We start from the raw sequence: 19,843 nt of genomic DNA on the forward strand, positions 1-19,843 counted from the left end.
TCTTTCATTCTTTTGTGTAGGTGAAAAAACAGATCTTGGATGAGGAGATTTTCTGCTCCCCGAAAGCTTCCGTTCTTCTGGCCTCGTACGCCCCGTCCAAGCCAAAGTAAACAAGTCCCAATGTTACTTCACCTCAGTAACGTACATGGCCACCGACTTTCTGTCCTCGGGTCAGTACGCCGACTATGACCCCAACTTCCACAAGCCGGGCTTCCTGGCGCAGGACGAACTCCTGCCCAAAACGGTGCGTGACAGAAGGAGAAAATTAGAAATCCACCCATCCATTTTCTAGCGCTTCTCCGGGTCGGGTCGGGGGGAAGTAGCTTCAGCAGAGATCCACAGACTTCCATTTCCCCAGCCACTTCTTCCGCCTCTTCCGGAGGGATCCCGAGGCATTCCCAAGCTAGCCGAGAGACCGAGTCTCTCCAGCGTGCCCTGGATCATCCCCGGGGTCTGTTTCCGGTGGGACGCGCCCGGAACATCTAACCGGGGAGGTGTCCGGGAGGCATCCGAATCGGATGCCCCAGCCACCTCATCTGGCGCGGAGGAGCAGCGGCTCGACACTGAGCCCGTTCTCTTCATTCTTTCGGTCACGACCCGCAGCTCGTGAGGGCAGGAACGTAGATCGAGAGGTTCGGCTTTCGACTTAGCTCCGTCTTTAGCACGACGGTCCGATTCAAAGTCCGCGTCACTGCAGACGCCGCACCGATCTGCCCGTGGATCTCCCGCTCTGTTCTTCCCTCAGTCGTGGACCATTCACCGAGATACTTGGACTCCTCCACTTGGGGCGCCATCTCAAATTCAGTTCCAACCGAACTTTGGTTTCCATTTTCTGATCGACGGTGGTATTGATCAGCGGCTCATGGACTGGTTTTCTCACCACTTTGACCGTGTGAACAGCTCGTCGTCAATGATGGAAATGGTACACGCCTGCCAAACGAGCGAAAGAAGGAAGCACATGTCATCAAAACAAGGCTTTATTGCATAAAGGTGTTAATAAGTAGCTTCCATACAGACGCTGAATATTGCTCTTTTCAGTATCCTCGCATGCCACGCCGTGAGGTCACGCGGCGCAAAAGGTGCGCCTTGGGCACCCGCAGTCACGTGACTCGGAATTTGCATATTTGCCCCGATGACGTTCAAGACGACGCCCGTGCCGACCTCGCCGGAATACGTTGACAGTCGAAAGGTGGCGCAGAGATGAAACGCTAACCCTTCCGTCGACGCTCGTGAGTTACGAAACGAGGCCCGAAATCAAATCGACGTTCACGAACGTAACGAGGAAGCCGACACTGAAGCCGACCATTCCCCCCCCCCCCTTCCTGGAAAAGTTTATCTCCGTCTATTTCTATTCCGTTTTCATAATAATAGCAAGATGAAGCGTTGTGATATTTTCATGGGTTGAGTGAATTATTTGATCGTGTCAATAAACGAAAAATAAAAAAACTGCTCTTTGTTAACTAAATTGAGCCCGAAACAGTTTCGAGTATTTGACATAACGGCTCACTGGATCGCCCGAGTAGTCCCTTGAGAATACTTTGCTAGCGTTGTTGGCGGCTAGCAAGTTAAGCTAATTTCTTGCTAGCTTCCTCCTCATTGACAAATGACAGCTACCGCCCAGCAGCAACAGCTCAGTCTGTTCCCCGTGAGAAGAAAAAGGAGAAGGGGAGAAAAAGAAAAAAGAATTAGAAGAACTGAGATGAGGAAAAGGAGAAGAAAAAGAACTGAAATGAGGAAAGAAGAAAAAAGAATTAGAAGAACTGAGATGAGGAAAGGAGGAGAAGGGGAGAGGAAAAGAAAATGGAGAAGAAAAGATGAGGAAAAGGAGAAGAAAAAAAACTGAAATGAGGAAAGAAGAAAAAAGAATTAGAAGAACTGAGATGAGGAAAGGAGGAGAAAAAGAGTTGAAAGGAGGAGAAGGGGAGAGGAAAAGAAAATGGAGAAGAAAAGATGAAAAGGAGAAGAAAAAACTGAAATTTGGAAAGGAGAAGGGGAGAAGGAGGAAAAGGAGAAGAAAAAAAAATTGAAATGAGGAAAAGGAGAAGAAAAAGAACTGAAAGGAGTAGAAGGGGAGAGGAAAAGAAAATGAAGAAAAGATGAGGAAAAGGAGAAGAAAAAGAACTGAAATGAGGAAAGGAGAAGGGGAGAAGAAGAACAGGAAAAGAATAAGGAGAAGAACTGAGATGAGGAAAAGGAGAAGAAAAAGAACTGAAAGGAGGAAAGGACAAGGGGAGAAGGAGGAAAAGGAGAAGAAAAAAATGAAATGAGGAAAAGGAGAAGAAAAAGTAAGAAGAAAAGATGAGGAAAAGGAGGAAAAAGAACTGAAACGAGGTGAAGGGGAGAGGAAAAGAAAATGGAGAAGAAAAAGAACTGAGATGAGGAAAAGAGAAGGGGAGAAAAAGAAAAAAAGAACTGAGGAAGGAAAGAGGAAAATGAGAAGAAAACTGAAATGAGGAAAGAAGGGCAGAAGAAGAAATGGAGAAAAAGAATGAGAAGAACAACTGAGAGGAAAAGAACTGAAATAAAAGGAGAAGGGGAGAAGAAGAAAAGGAGAAGAAAAAGAAGAGGAAGGAGAAGAAGTGAGATGAGGAATGGCTCCAAGCACCTGAAGTTTTCTTTTTTTCTTTTTTTTTTTTAATTAGCGAGTAGAAAATCAAAGTTTTGGAGGCTGGTCGGTCTCCGTCTGTAAAGCATCGAAATGAAAGTCGGCCTATTTTGGTTCGTTCAGGAAAAGCGAATACAGTAAAATTGTCCGGTGTGTGTAAAATCGTCACATCTGGAAAGCAACACAAAGACGCCAGTGGTCAGACGTCCCTTCCTGCTCCTGAGCTCGAAGAAAGAAAAAAAGTTCATTGACGGACCCGTCCGGGCCTTCCCGCCGCCGACGCCACTTTTCTACTCCATGCCGTTGCGCAGCATCTGATTGGCCGCGATCAGCATGACGCTGATGATGAAGGCCATGGCGAAGGCGCAGATGAGACTTTTCCGCACGCAGGTCTGCCGGTTCTTCTTCTTGGGATGCACTGACGGGACGCACAAACGCAACAAAATGTGACGCAAAGCACATTATTATTTATGGCTGCATCCGTGCCAGCCCCCGTATAATGTCAGCTCGAGCAATTCAAGGCCCTTCCACTAGGTGGCGTGCTAAGCTCCATCATAAACCCATGCACTTCATATTTATCTGATTTATAAAAACGGAACAACAATAAGGAAAGATTGTGGGGCCTCTCTGCTAAGATAAGATTTCGGTTTATTCTCAACCCGCCGGCCATTTTCTTAGCCGCTTATCCTCACGAGGCTCGCTGGAGCCTATAACGGCTCTCGTCGGGAAGGAGGCGGGCGGGGTACACCCTGAACCGGTCGCCAGCCAATCGCAAAGCACATACAAACAGTCGCACTCACAATCACACCTACGGTCAATTTTAGAGTGTCCAATTAATGTTGGGGAGAACATGCAAACTCCACACAGGCGGGTCGGGAATTGAACCCCGGGCGACCTCAGAACTGTGAGGCCAACACTTTCCAGCTGAGCTGCCGTGCCAACCCCCCCCCCTCCCCCGGCAGTATCATTTTTCAAATATAAAAGTGATCACCGCACCGATTATTAACTATTGCAAGTGAAGCCCATGCGCATTGATAGCAAAAAACGGTGTGTGTGTGTGTGTGTGTGTGTAATTTAATCTAACATAATCCGTCTCATAAACGTGTTTATGGCATCCGGGAAGTGTCGACGGCGTTGGACTTTTTCCACATTTGATGAAGATTTCGACTTATTCCAAAAAGAAACCAAAAAAATCTTACACGCAACACTTTGTACGACAAGCGAACGCATCGCGGCTTTCCCCCCGAAGCGCCAAATGCAGAGGCAAAACTTTACTCCTGACTTTTGGGTATGCAACGAACAAAGTTGATCTCATCAAATGAGAAACGGCGACGTTCTGACCTCCCTCGTACTCGGGACAGCTTCCCGAGCTCTCGTTGAGGCTCTCCTCCTCCGTGACGATGATGTTCTCGATGTCCTTCATGCTCAGGTGCTCGCGGAACGCGTGGAACAGGACCTGCTTCAGCTCGTCCAGGGACAGCTGCTGCATGTCAAACTGCCGACGCACACGAACTGAGTGAGCCGCCGCTAGCGTGCGTTTTGTGCGGGTGCGCGTGCGACACACTGCACGGCGCCGATAAAAACTTTGTCTTCCTTTGCGCTTTCGTGGACTGCGCTGAGCACGTTCACAACGTCCACCTGAAACTTTGTCACTTAAGCGCCGTGCTTTGTAAAAATGATGATTATTATTTTTAAATGTGACGTTTTTGGCCTTGGTGGCTCGACTCCAGATGGTCGCATCTTTTCGGAATTTCACACATTTGAGGCGAGTCCACATTTGGAGGGATCACGTTTCATAACTTGTTTGGAATCTGTTAGCATGATAATCTCATATTTGCTCAGAAGAACATTAAGGCGGTGGAACAGTGGCTCAGCAAGGAAAGCGTTGGCCTCACAGTTCTGAGAACCCGGGTTCGATCCCGGACCCGCCTGTGTGGAGTTTGCGTGTTCTCCCCGTCCCTGCGTGGGTTTTCCTCCGGGTGCTCCGGTTTCCTCCCCCAACCCAAAAACATGCAACATTCATTGGACACTCTAAATTGCCCCAAGGTGTGATTGTGAGAGTGGCTGTTTGTCTCGATGTGCCCTGCGATTGGCTGGCGACCGGTTCACGGTGTAACCCATAGGCTCCAGCACTCCCCGTGACCCTCGTGAGGATAAGCAGCTAAGAAAATGGATGGATGGATGTTAAGACCTTCCTGATGTCGCGATAGGACGTTTGTAAACTGTCGAGAAAACGCTGTTGCTGTGCTCTTCAGGGCACCATCTATACTGTCACGAACCTCCGGTACGGGGGCGGACCTAAATGCAGGAATTCGAGGCAGAGGCATCATGTTCACTGTAGTTTATTCCAAGATCCAAAAGACGCAGCAAGGTCCGATGACTATGGGGCAAAATAACTAACTCAACAGGATCAAACAAAAGGGCACAGAATCGCTGTGACTAGGGTTACTCTAACTGACACGTAGAAGCGGAGAGTCCCACAGGAAGTGAATGCAACTCAGTAACGCAAGGCAACGAACTGGCAAATGCCAGTGACAAAAACTCCAACTTAAATGCCCGTCTAACTACAGTCTCAATGTGCAACAGCCGTGTCACATCTCAGAGCAGACACATACACCCATTTTCCATACTGCTTATCCTCACTAGGGTTGCGGGTATACTGGAGCCCATCCCGCCTACCTTTGGGTGAGAGCCGGGGTCACCCCTCAACTGGTCGCCAGCCAATCGCAGGGCACAGAAAAACTCCTTCAATTTTGAGTCTTCAATTAACCTCCCATGCGTGGTTTTGGGATGAGGGAGGAGGAAACCGGAGTAAACGTATGCAGGGGGTGGGGGGGGGGCACACATAGAAACTCCACAGAGGCAGGGCCAGGATTTGAAACCCTGTCCTCAGAACTGCGAGGGCGACACTCTACTCGTTTCCACCGCGCCGCCGTGTTTGCATCCGACGGCGCCCCAACACGGCCGGGGACCAAAAAGGGACCAAACTTCAAACTTTTTCTATTGAGATCCCGAGAGGTCAAAAAAAGTCTTTGCCGTTCTCGGGGAACCCAGCACCTAGGTCGACTGCGCGGATGACAAAGACAAACGAGGCACAATCCGATCACGGTCTACAAAGTGATCATCGTCTTGCTCACCTGCCAGAAGATGTTGTCAATGGTGTTGCCGAGGAAACCTTCTCTGTTGTCGGACGACAGCAGCTTCGGCCCGAGTATCGTCACAAACTCCTCGAAGTCCACCTGCCCGTCTCCTGCGCGCAGAAAACGAGACGCCGGCCGGCGGTTGCGCCACCGCCGCCATCAACGTACGTTTGCGCGCGTGCCTCACCGTCCATGTCCAGCCTCTGCATGATGATGGCGAGCTCCACTTCGCTGGGCATGTACCCCAGCGAGCGCATGGCCATGCCCAGCTCCTGCTTGGAGATGAAACCGTTCCCGTCTCGGTCCAACACACGAAAGGCCTCGCGGATCTCTGACAAACACAAACAGGATGTTAATCTCCGGCCGTGGCGCCGTTCACTTATTGTGAAAAATACTGTTAACTATTCCGGTCTACGCCAACTTCCTGCGTTCGCTGACTTGACTATTTGTTTAGAATTTACCTGGCCACTCCCAGCCGGGTTTAGGACCCTCGTCCCGCATGCTTGCCCTCCCGTCCTCGCCCTCTCTTATCTTGTCCCGTCACAGGAATTTCATTTTCCTCATTTTTCACTTCATCGTTTTAGGTTTGTACTGACAATTCGTACAAGACGCCGAGTCGAAACTCCTTCCGGTACGCGAGCACAATGTGACGCTCACAAAAGAATCCGCCATTCGGTTCTACCTCGCCGGAGATCCTAATCAGGAGATAAGTCAAGAAGCGCGGACCCCAGACCGTTGAGCAAAACCGTCCGAGATGTCGAGCCATCGATCGAGCAGTACATTCATCGGCTGGCCGTCGACGCAGAGGACAACAGGCGCTCCATCGAACCGCCGACTACAAACCCGACATCGTGTTGGGCGGCCACCCGCCTCCGGTAGCCGAATCCGAAAGACGACTCCCGGGGCCCGTAAGACTGACGCTATCACAACTCCGTTCGGGTCGACGTCACGAGCTCAACAACTATCAGCATCGACTCGGCGACAACATCGTCGATCGTGTGACGTCGCCCCCTCCACGATCCGCGTCATCTCTTCAACTCTGACGGCGGAACACTTGTGGAGCTTTCTGGACCTTGACTAACGGAATAACGACCTTCGTACTTGCCTACAACAACAGGTTTGCACTGCAATGATTTCGTCTTTGTTTACAGCTGGCGTTGTTGTCCTTCGTCGAATTCTTTTCTCACTCCCCTCCAGACGGTTTGTTCTGTCCGACTGATACACCCTGATCCTCAATAAATATTTTAAAGTACTAAGAAACCACAGCGGCAGCTTGCAAATTCCACTGTGACACAGTACAACTGTTCCAGATCGTCCTTTCTGCTTGACCGAACGAAAAAGCGAATACTATTCTTGTCAGTACAGAAGACGTCCAAATGAACGATGAGACGTTCGTTGGGACATTCAAAGGTGAATTCGGGGTCAGAAGTGGCCATTTTGACTATCATTGATCTGTAATTGCACTTTCCCGACTGAAGGAGCCGGAAGAGCTGGTGGCCAGGACGTGGGGGGATCCGAAAGGATCCTGCCTGCTCTGGACCACGTTTGCGTGGCGTGCAAGTCCTCAATAGTGGGTAGTGCGGTGCCGACAATCAGTTCGGCGGTTTTGATTGTCCGTTGTGGCGGCCCCAAACCAGACTCCGATGGAGGTACACAGTACTGATCGGATGACCGCTGTGTAGAACTGTCTCAGCAGCTCTCGCGACAGGCCGTGCTTCCTCAAAAGCCACAGGAAGTCCATCATTTGCTGGGCTTTTTTGAGGATGGACTTGATGTTCGTCTCCCACTTCAGGCCCTCTGAGACTGCAATTCCAAAGAATAAAATGCGACACGTCGGTCTGGTAGGTTTGATGTCAAACTTTCAAACATTTTCAATTGTTTTTATACATGTTTTTGCGAAGATTTGTACTGTACTACAGTTCTATCGAGGTTCCACCGTGCGCCACCTGGGTCAGCGAGAAGCAAGCAAGAAAAAGAGAAAAAAGAAGATAAAAGAAGGAAAGAGAGAGATTTATTTGGATGGAGCCGGTGAGGCGCTTGATGAGTTCTTCCCTAATGTAATGTTGCGCTAAGGCGCGTGTGCACGCGTGATTGATGAAGGGCCTCGAGGACGGCGGGGCGGCGAACGGTGAGCGCACTCGGAATGATTAACAAACCCCCAACTCGGAGGATCCTTGAAGAACCTTCGAGCAGCCCTCCGGCGGATTCCGACCGGGAACCTTCGCGGGGGCGTCAGCCGATCGGCCGGCGACGCCGCAGCCCGTCTGGAGCCGGAAACGCCGACGTCCTTGGGCCGACCTCCGGCCTGAGGTGGGCGGATTAAACGGCGGCCGTCCGTATTCGCGGCACGAGCGCGCGCCCGGACAAAGGAACAAAAGAAAGGTGTCGGGATTAACCGCTTCCTGTTTTTGGGAATGCGAGGCTTCAGTTCACTTTGATTTCAGCCTCAGCAAATATAAACGTGTCCAATATTTGTTATCCCTGATATTCATATATTCATTCTTGTTCTGTTCATTATCTTTAGCGCTCTTAAACTGTTGCGCTGCGTTGTGAATCATTCACTCATTCTCTACTTTAATCAATTTATGTTTTTATGTTTTTTGTTTTTTTTTTTGCCTAAAGAGTCCACTAAAAATCCCTTTGTAGTACTTTGAGTGTAGGAAATGCGCAAATAATTCTTAATCGGGCAGCTGATAAAAATCTTGACAGTACAGCGAAAAATTCCCAAAATAAATCAGATACGTAAGAGTTAAAAATCTATCATAGAGTGAGAGTGCATAAACGTAACTGCGCTACGGAAACGGATGACTGTATGAATATCTTGAGGGGGGTTGGGGGGGAGAACTCAATATCTTCAGTGTATAACAAAAGGAAGGAGGGAGGAGGAGGGAGGAGAGAACTGTATTACCTTGCTGCCAATGAACTCTTTCCCGTCGAAACCGTTACTCGCAAGAACGCCATATCAAGCGTGTGACTCACTTGACTTGACACGATCGTTGTATTCTGCCTTTACTGCAGCCCGTTAAAGTTCTTGGTCCTTTCTGAGGGTTTCTCCCTTCCGCCGGTAAAACGCATGCTCTATTGTGTTCAGGTCTAGTGATCGACTTTGGCCTGTCTACGACCGATCAAGTCTTTCGTTGTGTTGTTGCACGATGAAGCTTCCCGTGATTAGTTTGGAGGCATTTTTCTCGAAACTTCCAAAAAAAAGACCGTTTTGTAGACTTCAGAATTCACTCCCGCGCTACCGCCACGAGTTCCGCCAATAAAGACGCGTGATCACCTTCTGGAAGCGGCCATGGGAGCCCAAACCGTGACCTGACCACCACCAAAGATTCAAAGATGAGACGTTGTATGTTTTTGGAACGTGAGCAAATAATTTCCGCGTTTGTAAAATCGCTCCGATCGATTTTCCCCTCTTCTCTCAGATTCGAAAGGGTTTGCTTTTCTCCCGTTGACGGGTCTCCGGTCTTAAAGTTTGCTTAGCAACAAATGCAATTTTCAAACTAGTTGCTACGATAAGATGTGATTATCAATCGGTTCGATGACGACGTCGCTCAGCATTCACCAACAAAAAAAACCATCATAAAATCACAACTGATCGTTTGTTTGGAACAACGAGAACGGCACTCGTCCAGCGTGATGTTACATCAACAAATGTTGCACTTTGTTGTCACTTCTTGCTTCATTTGGATAAAACACACATTTGCTGTCTCACTATCAGCGCTGGGTGTGGGTGTGTGTGTGTGTGTGTGTGTGTGTTGCTAATTTCACGGCAAGCGACCCCACAATCAATTCGATCAATAACATTTGACGGTGCCAAATGTTAGAGGCGCCGGCGCGCAAAAGTCAACAAGCTCGACAGAATAAATGTTCGCAAAAAAGAAGAAAAAGGAGGGACAAGGAAAAGGAGACAAAGAAGAAGAAATAGGACAAGAAGGAGAGAAGAAGAAATAGGAGACGAAAAAGAAGAAATAAGAGGAGGAAAAGAAGAAGGAGGAGGAGTATAGGAGAAAGAGGAGGAGAAGAAGAGGAAGAAGTAATGATTAGGAGAAGGAGGAGGAGAACAAGGAGAAGGAAAAGGAGAAAATAGGAGGAGGAAAAGAAGGAGGAGAAGGAGAAGAAATAGGAGACAAAAAAGAAGAGAAAATAGCAGGAGAAGAAGAAGGGAAAGAAGAAGGAGGAGAAAGAGGAGGAGAAGAAGGAGAAGGAAAAGGAGAAGAAGAAATAGACGAAAAAGAGAAAATAGGAGGAAAAGAAGGAGGAGAAGGAGAAGAAAAAGAAGTAATGAGAAGGATGAGAAGGAGAAGAAATAGGAGACAAAAAAGAAGAGAAAATAGCAGAAGTGGAGGAGAAGAAATAGGAGACAAAAAAGAAGAGAAAATAGGAGAAGGAGAAGAAATAGGAGAAGGAAAAGAAGAAGGAGAAAGAATAGGAGAAAGAGGAGAAGAAGAAGGAGATGGAAAAGGAGAAAGAGAAGAAGAAATAGACAAAAAAGAGAAAATAGGAGGAAAAGAAGAAGGAGGAGAAGGACAATAGGAAAAAGAGGAGAAGGAGAAGAAATAGGAGACAAAAAAGAAGAGAAAATAGCAGGAGAAGGAGAAGAAGAGGAGAAAGAGGAGGAGGAGAAGAAGAAATAGGAGACAAAAAAGAAGAGAAAATAGGAGAAGAAGAAGAAATAGAAGGAGAAGGAAAAGAAGGAGGAGAAAGAATAGGAGAAAGAGGAGGAGAAGAAGGAGAAGGAAAAGGAGAAGAAGAAATAGACGAAAAAGAGAAAATAGGAGGAAAAGAAGAAGGAGGAGAAGGAGAATAGGAAAAAGAGGAGGAGGAGGAGAAGAAAAGGAAGTAATGAGGAGAAGAAGGAGAAGAAATAGGAGACAAAAAGAAGAGAAAATAGCAGAAGGAGAAGAAGAAATAGGAGAAGAGGAGAAAGAGGAGGAGGAGAAGAAGAAATAGGAGACAAAAAAGAAGAGACAATAGAAGAAGGAGAAGAAGAAATAGGAGAAGGAAAAGAAGGAGGAGAAAGAATAGGAGAAAGAGGAGAAGAAGAAGGAAAAGGAGAAGAAGAAGAAAGACAAAAAAGAGAAAATAGGAGGAAAAGAAGTAGGAGGAGGAAAAGAAGGAGAAGGAGAATAGGAAAAAGAGGAGGAGGAGGAGAAGAAAAAGAAGTAATGAGAAGGAGAAGAAGGAGATGGAGACAGAAGAAGAAATAGGAGACAAAAAAGAAGAGAAAATAGAAGGAGAAGAAGAAATAGGAGGAGAAGGAGAAAAGGAGAAAGAGGAGAGAGAATAGGAGAAAGAGGAGGAGGAGAAGAAGTAATGAGAAGGAGAAGAAGAAATGGGAGACGAAAAAGAAGAGAAAATAGCAGGACAAGAAGAAGAAATAGGAGGAGAAGGAAAAGGAGAAGAAAAAGAAGAAATAGGAGAAGGAGAAGAGGAAGGATGAGAATAGGAGAAAGAAGGAGAAGAAGGAGAGGGAGAAGTAGAATGAGCAAAAAGAAGAAAAAGAGGAAAAACAGGAAGAAGAAAAAGGAGGAGAAGAAGACGACGAAATCGGAAGAGATGGAGAAGGAGAAGAAGAAGAAGAAATGAACGCTGACCTGCGAGCTCTTCGGCGGAGATGCTGGTGAGCTTGAAAGTTTCCGTGCCTTCGGCCAGCGAGCCGCTCAGGTAGTTGTCGGGATAGAGCAGGCCCGCGCGCACGTGATGAAAGGGCATCTTCCCCCCCGCGCGCGCTCACATCGGCCGCCGACTCCAAAGAAGTTGCCGTCCGGGCGCTCATAAAGGACATCGGGAGACACGCAATCATATTCATACTCAAATTCCAAAGTCAGAACTTTTGCCGCGCGTCACGTCAAAGTTTGAGGCGCTCGCTCGCAACACGGACGACGCGTCATCATCGAAGAGCGAACGAACGATTCGTCCGTCGCGACACCGATCGAATAGCGGATCGGTTGCCGGGATCGGGATCAGAATCGTCTTCATTTTGCCAAAACACACCAGGAATTTGTCTCACCGGGTTGTGAGGATAAGCGGCTCGGAAAACGGATGGACGGAGCTGCTCTACTGCTGTGACAACTGACACGTCAGATGTGCTAAAAGGAGCTGCCAGAACTTCCTAAAGTTCTGTCCCGGTTGACGGAGGGGGGGCTCCGGGTTGAAAAACTGTGGGTGGCGGGCCGTCTTCAGGGTGATCGCGGTCCTCGATGTCCCCGGCAGGTTCTCTTCGGTGGTTCCGAATAGGGGCGACGGGGTCTGTCGGAAAGTCGATTCCCAGAATCCGTCCCGGTCTTGAAATTGTAGACCAGGGTTCTACGGCCACCGGCGGCGTCCTCCGGAGTGAGTGAGGGTTCGCCCCGTGATGATGATGATGATGATGGGGTGGTGTGTTGGGCGCCCCCAATGTGTCGCGAATCTTACAACAGGTGCAGATGCACATAAAGCCGTGGGGGTGGGGGTGGGGGGGGGGTTCTCGTTGCCGCTTACCTGCAGTGTGCGCGGAGCCGACGGGACCCGTCGAGCCGGTCGCCCCGCAGGGCGTGCTCGTCTCCGGCTGGCGTCCTTTTAAAAGGAAAAAAAAAAAAAAAAAAAAAAAAAAAAAAACCCACTCGGGTCCGTTTGTCGAAGACACGCCGCGACCGCTCGTCCGTCAGTCAGTCGAAAGGATCCGCATTCTCGGTTCCGCACGCGGTCCAAACTGGGAACGCCGATGAGAGAGGGAAGAAGGGAAGGAGGGAAAGGGTGGGGGGTGGGGGGGGGGCCAGACTCCCCGTGCGGTTATCGCGTCTTTCCCGCCAACACAGCGAAGGCTCGCATCCGTGCGTGCGCGAGTGCAACATGCAGACCTGAACGCGTTCCTGCCGACGGTGGCGACAATAACGTGTGCGCGCTGTACATATTTAATATATGCATGAATACATATAGATATACTGCATTCTGGGGTCTACTTGTATGTACACTGGCTGCAGAGTGGACCCCGCATGCTTGGTTTTGTGCTGGGGAGGGTTGCTAACCCCCATTTTTGTGCAAAACGCTTATTGGAAGTATTTTCCCACTTTTTCAAAAAAATTGGGGGGTGGGGGGGGTGGAAAAATATGAAATGGCAATGGTTATCATTAGGATTAGGGTTCCATCCATCCATGCACTCATTCTTTCACTCACTCATCCATCCACCCCATCATTGAGTCATCATTCATCCATCCATCCCTCCATCTATCCACCCACTCATTCACTCACCCATCCAGCCATCCCTCCATCGATCTATCCATCCGTCCTCATTCACTCACTCACTCACCCATCCATCCACCCACCCATTCACTCATCTATCTATCTACCTCATTCATCCATCCATCCATGCACTCATTCTTTCACTCACTCATCTATCCATCCATCCATCCATCCATCCATCCATCCATCCATCCATCCACCCAATCATTGAGTCATCATCCATCCATCCATCTATCCACCCACTCATTCACTCACTCACTCACTCACTCACTCATCCATCCACCCACCCATTCACTCATCTATCTATCTACTCATTCATCCATCCATCCATCCAACCCCCCATCCACCCAATCATTGAGTCATCCATCCAGTCATCCCTTCATCGATCTGTCCATCCATCCATCTATCTATCCACCCACCCATTCACTCATCTATCCATTCACTCATCCATCTATCTATCCACTCATTCACTCATCCAACCACCCACCCACTCACTCACTCACTCATCCATCCACCTCAAAACTGGCAAACGCGAGGCCGCTGACGCAAACGGCACCGACGACCACGATGGGTCATCCATCGCCTCTAAAACTCCCCAAAAACCGGCCATGTGTTGCACTTTATCATTGCCGTTATTGTCCCAAAATGCAAAGAAATCATTCGAAAAGAGAAAAGACGGTCAAACTCTGGCGACCAATCAACAGCCGCTGCGCTGTCACGTCAACGACAAGAACAACAGGGACATAAACGTCGTCCGCTTGCAGCTCTTCTAATATTAGTCATGTGCACTCGCGCTCAAGAGTTGCGTCGTAAAACACACAAAATGGCGCCAAGCCGGAGGTAAAAGTTGCGGCTGGTCCTGCGAGCTTTGAGTCTGCAGAGTCTCATGAATAATGCAACACACCACCTTCGTTCCGCCTTCTCAGTGTGTGTGCGGCGAGCAAGGAGAACATCAGGACACTGCAACAGACCGCTAACTACCGGAGATGTCCGCCGAGCCCCCACCCCCCCCCCCCAAAAAAAAAAAAAAGAAAGCCACTTGCATGTCTTGGGGGCGCCCATCGCGGTCAACGCGTCAGTCCAGCGGGGATTCAGTTTGGTAACGGCTCTACTCGAACGAAAAGAGGAAGTGGTTCATCCGCCACAGGAACGTGCATGCAAATCAGGAACTGCGGTACAGCGGGACCCCCCCCCCAACTCCGAAAACTCTTCTCAACGTTTACGAATCGCAGGCCGAAAGAAAATATCGCCGCCCGATGGGCGAGTGTTTCGTTCGTCCACTTTGCGGCGGGCGTTGTGGTCAGTTTGACTACTTTCGGGATTTTTGCTACCGCGACGTGGGTCCGAGGCAAGAGAAACGAGTAGATCAACGTGGACTTGGAGAAGACCATTTGTGGAAAGTCTCTCCGTGGGGTTGCGGATCGAAGTTTTTCCCCCCCGGAATGACATTTTAGCTGGGGGTGGGAGATTGATGGGCTCGGATCCTCACACAAAACCCCTTTGGATGCGCCACCAAACCCCTCCCCCACCTTGGGAAAATCAGCTGTGATACCGGGCCGGAAAATGCGGGTATGCTTTCAAAGTATCTGCTACTCATTGGATCGGAACCTGTCTCCAGCAGGACTAGAACTGAGATTACATTCCTCTCCTATACCGTCGGTTCTGTCGTCATCCTCGGACCCGCATTGTTCTTTTGTCGTAAAGTTAGCCGCTGTTACGGGAGTTAGGCCCGAGAAGGGACACGGATTGCCCAAAAATAGCATTTAAGAAACAAAAGCGTACGAGGACGCGGGTATCTTCGTGCCGTCCGCCGGCCCCTAACGACGTTAGCCGTGCCCACTTGAGCAATTTCGTTCCCGCTGCCGTGCGAACGCTCGACCGAGACGAAGGAAGCGCTAAGCGGTTAGCGTGCGCGCTCATCCCTCAACTTCCTGACGCGTACGAATCCGCCTCCTGCTCGCAGCGGCAACGGCGGCTTCATGATTTAATCAAGTTTTGGCACGTTTAAAAAGCTTCACTGAAGAACTTTTGCATTTTTTATGGATTTCGGGACAGCTCGGAGTTCGTCGTCGTCCCCGCCCGCAAAACGCTCGCACAAATGCTTCAGTTATGACATTTACTGCATCACGGTTTGGCTTCCTGCCCGCCTTAATGTGGTTAAAGCGGTTGTCACCCTGCGGCTATTTTCTTCACCCCCTCGCCTCCTCCTCATCCTCATGATGTGTGCTTGATGAGCGTATGTAGAAAAAAAAATAAAATCGCGTGACGTTCCCCTCCAGGACTCTAGGTGGCGGTAGAGTACATTACAACACTTTTACAGCCTTTTGTGTTTGCTTTTGTTTCCAACAGAGCAGAATGATTTATTGTCAATCATTTGCTGTCCTGCTTATCCTCACTATGGTCGCGGGCGTGCTAGAGCTTATCCCAGCTAATATCGGGGGGCCAGATTTGGTCGTCAGCCAATTGGGGGTGGGGGGGGCATTAAATCTTCAAACCACCGACCATATGTTTCCGTTATTTTTTAAAGAAATATGAAAATATATATCACTATTGGAGGGAACACGATGGAGCGACTGGTTAGAGCGTTGGGCTCACAGTTCTGAGGACCCGAGTTCAATCCCACACCCGTCCCTGCGTGGGTTTCCTCCCTGGTTCCAAAAACATGCAACATGAATTGGACACCCTAAATTGCCCATAGGTGTGACTCTGAGTGCGGCCGTTTGTCTCGATGTGCCCTACGACTAACTGGCGACCGGTTCAGGTTGTGCCCCACCTCCTGCCCGCTGACGGCCGGGATAGGCTCCGGCACTCCTGCGACCCTTGTGAGGATAAGCGACTCAGAAAATGGATGAATGGATAAATGTTTATTTTTGTAATCTAGATCAGAACAGTTTTTATGACCAATTTATGCATAAATTAAAGAACTTCCGTGTCCTCATACATTTTCCTCTGCCTGCCTGTAAAAGTATTCGTTGCGTTTTATGCTTTGGAGCGGTAATAACATTTAGTTACCATGGAAACGGGGGCCACAGAATACTTTTGCCCCTTGGGAATATTGGAAAAGTTTTCATTGCATCCAAACTTGCCAGGTTGCGTGCTTGACGCTGACACTGTTGACATAGTCGCGAGTGAGCCGAGGTGGGTCGCGCGCTTCTTATTTCCAAATCTGTTGCCGTAGACGAATGGCTTGACAGGAAAAGAACAAAAAGTATTGTACCAAAAACAGGAAGTTCCTGACACCACAGACTTGTATGTCGTATTCCTAAAATTACGCCGGTTTCTCCGTACGCGATGATGGAATCCTGCCACGACGCCCACCACGTCGACGCGTGTTGCCACTCCCAACATGGCCACCGGATATCAACGCGTCGCTACATTCAAAATGGCCGGGTTAGCGTCGGTCAGTCCCCGCTAACGCGGCGCCACGGAGTCGGTGAGCGAAACTATTTTTCAACGGTCCGTTACGTCCGATCAATTGAGGTCCCGGCGAATTACACGTTTAATTAAAAAAAAAAAAAACAGAAAGCGACGCAAGCAGAAACTTCCGGAAAAAAATAAAAATAAAAAAAGAAAGCCGTAAGTGAATTTAAACGATCTGAGATCAAAGCGGCGAACGCAGAGCTAATGAGTTTTAATTAAAAGTAGATTTCGCTCCGGCGATAAGACAAATCAACGCCGCTCGCTAGCTAACGGGATTACCGTCCGCGGCGTCTCTTTCTGATCGCGCTTATCCTCACTCGGGCTCGCTCGAGGCGTCGTTGCATCGCTTCCGAGTTGAAAAGTTCGCCGGGTAAACAATTTGCGGCAAAACGCTCGTCATATTTAGCATGAACTTTTGTTTTCCCGTGTTTTTTTTTTTTTTTTGCGTGATGAGTTTTTCTCGTGAATATTTATTTTGGACTACTACCCGACGGCGACCCCTGCGCACCAGTCCGGTCCACAAATACTTCAATGTACGTACACATCAGTCTCCATGGCAACAGATAAGACACAGGAAAAAGGGGCTGATTGCACAAGGAGATGACGTCATCGTCCATCACGGCGATGAAATGTTTGTCATCGTCGTTCCTTGCAGCTCCGCCTACCCTCCCCCGATTCTCCCGACCTCCAGTTCTCCTTCCTTCCCACCGTGACGCCTCCTGACTTTGCCCTCCTCCCTCCCAAGTTCCTGACTCCTCCGGCCTCGTCGAACCCTTTTCCCCGCCGTCGCTCGTCATGCCCGCGTACGTTTTCCGCCACAAAAATCAAAACGGGCCGGCGCCGCGCCGCCCAAGGACAGCCACGGACGCGCGGAGGTGAAAACCTGCTGAGCCGTCGCGAGTCCTGGAAAATGAAATTACGTTGAAAGTCAACCCAAGGGCGACGCCGACGCAAACGTTCTGATGTCATTCCGCGTCGACTGCGACGCACGAGGCCAAGTGTGCGTTTGTTTGTGCGCGTTTTTGTTGTCTTTGTTCACCTCCTTTCGCCACGCGTGGTCCAGCTGTGTGACGGGAATATGAATGCGACCCGTTGCCATGGCAACACGGGAGCTTTATGAGTCACGGCAGCAGCAACGGAACCTTTTTCCTCTTCTCCATCTTTTCCTTCTTTGCAACATCTGCGCAGGTCAAGAAGAAAGGACATCACTTTTTTTTTTTTGCACATCATCTTCATGTCCATAAGCCCCCCCCCCCTCAGTTTCCAGCACTGTCTGCCCCCCCCCCCCCCCGAGATGCGAGAAAAGGAGGTCACACATCACTGCAACGTCACAAGTTGACTTTTCATTTACCGAGCGGGCGGCGGACGAAACCATCTGAAAGCGCGGGTGGGCTCGGCTCAGGCGGAGCAGTTTAGCCGGGTTCGATTCCGGGCCGAAGCCTTCTGCTTGTCGAATCGAAATTTCGGGCACAATGGGCAGTCCGTGTTGGTATAAAAATTCAACCAGCCATCTTCTTTGCCGCTTATCCTCACGAGGGCCGCGGGGGGTGCTGGAGCCTATCCCAGCTGTCAACGTGTACACCCCAAACTGGTCGCCAGCCAATCATTGAGACTAACAGCCGCACCCACAATAACACCTATGGGCAGTTTAGAGTGTCCAATTAATATTGCACGGTTTTTTTTTGGAATGTGGGAGGAAACCGGACAAAACCCACGCAGGCAGGGGGGGAGAACATGCAAACTCCACACAGGATCCTCAGAACCGTGATTCCAATGCTTTGATGTAGATGAACTACAATATGAAAAGAATGAGCTGGCTGCTCATTGGTCATTCGCTGAATATTCAGAAGTGAACGCCAGCACGCTTCAATCGTTCCGTTTCCCATTTCGTCTGCAATGAAATAAATAAAAAAAAAAAAAACAATGACCTGCCTTGCCACTGTTCGCTGGAACTGTTTGGAAGCACTCGACAGGTTGTCAAGGATTGGAAGCGCCGCAGGTCCACTTTCAAAACTTGATCAAACCGCAAAAAAAAAAAAAAAAAAAAAAAAAAAACACATTCACCCACAACCTTGAGCGGCTAACGGGTTAGCCACTTAATGGACCTTTCCAACCTGTCAATCACGCGTACAATAATAGCCAATCAGATAGCCGGCATTATCTTAACACCACGTCTTGACACGCCCCTCTCGCCAAGTTGTCCCTACAAGCAATGCTGGTTGCCAGTAGCGGGCGCTTGGAAAAGTTCATGTTATGTCATGAAAACGGTCCTCAGATGCGTGCAATTCTGATGAGAGATAATTCATTTTCCAAAAGCCCAAAACCCAGTTGACGAAGTGTCTACGATGGTTTAAGGCTCGCGGAAGGGCGCATGCTCAACTAAATGTGGACAATATCAACAAACACAATTGTGTACTGTTCGAGGGTAAGTGAGAGAGAAGTATCTTCTCGGAGTTTGATTGAATTATTAATTATCAGTGCTTTATACATTGCAGGAGAACAACTTTCACTTTGTTAGCGTATCACTGACCTGCTGAACGAAGTGAGTCACGTTTTATGCCGAATAGTTGGATAAATTATACGTAAATGCGCCATGTCACGCAAGAAAAATGTCTATTTGCGTATTTGTATCACATCGGACTTTTAAGACGGAGCACTGGGTTCCATTACGAGCCAAGTCAAATGAATACACCGACTCATTTCTAAAGACTACAATGATATTACTCGTGATCTTTCCAAGTAAAAAGTACTCACCCTGCTTTACACGTGCAGTACGATTCCACTATTTGATCCTGTCGGATTTCCATATGAAGTTTGTGAGGCGTCAAATTTCTTTGTTTTTTTTTTTTGCATCGATTGCCAACGTTTTGCCGTGACTCTCCGTCCATCATCTTACTTCCGTGTACATATCCTCACGTGGAATACTTGTGACCTCTCTGTACAACTCTCTTGGACAAGTCTGACGCATTTGGCAAATTCATCTGGAATACCCGATAAACTTCAAACACGTTCTGTTCGGTCGCCATTTTGGAAGCTTCTGGGACGTGGCTAAGGGGGCGGAGCTAAAGATCGCCACCTGGAAAGTTCCATTACCTAATTGACTTCATCCTGACGCCGAACCTTTTGTAAGGACTCTCCAGGTTGTCAAGGATCCCCGGTACAGTTTCAAACCTCGAACAGGAACAAAAGGAACTGAAAAAAAACCCCCCACATTCACGCTCAAGCTAGCGCAGCTACCAGGCTAGCCACTTAATTGTCAGACGACTCTCCACTCTCCCACTTTTAAAGTCACAGATACTAGTGTAGAACATGAGGACGGCGACACCGAGTGGACAAAACCAATCACTGCACCTCACACACCTTTTGTACTACCCGTGAAGATTTCAAATGTATCAGAATACTGCGTATGTTACTACTTTACGGCGTGTAACCCTTCCGCTACACAACGATTGCA

At 48.8% G+C, this 19,843-nt stretch overlaps 1 protein-coding gene across 2 annotated transcripts; it reads right to left on the minus strand.

Moving 5' to 3' along the window:
• Positions 1-2,623: 2,623 nt before the first annotated feature.
• Positions 2,624-19,449, minus strand: LOC133492067 (calcium-binding protein 8-like). 2 transcript variants are annotated; one of them, XM_061803986.1, is made up of 7 exons: positions 19,144-19,449; positions 17,429-17,569; positions 11,343-11,519; positions 5,933-6,076; positions 5,743-5,855; positions 3,947-4,100; positions 2,624-3,023 (listed from the first exon to the last, which is right to left on the minus strand). In XM_061803986.1, exons 3-7 carry the CDS (start codon positions 11,458-11,460, stop codon positions 2,896-2,898), a joined length of 657 nt encoding a protein of 218 aa, XP_061659970.1. In that variant the 5' UTR covers positions 11,461-11,519; positions 17,429-17,569; positions 19,144-19,449; the 3' UTR covers positions 2,624-2,895. The 2 variants fall into 2 exon arrangements, with proteins under 2 accessions (XP_061659970.1, XP_061659971.1); XM_061803987.1 differs by lacking the exon at positions 17,429-17,569.
• Positions 19,450-19,843: the final 394 nt, after the last annotated feature.

The sequence above is a fragment of the Syngnathoides biaculeatus genome, chromosome 18 (assembly GCF_019802595.1).
Source record: "Syngnathoides biaculeatus isolate LvHL_M chromosome 18, ASM1980259v1, whole genome shotgun sequence".
Classification (NCBI taxonomy): domain Eukaryota; kingdom Metazoa; phylum Chordata; class Actinopteri; order Syngnathiformes; family Syngnathidae; genus Syngnathoides; species Syngnathoides biaculeatus.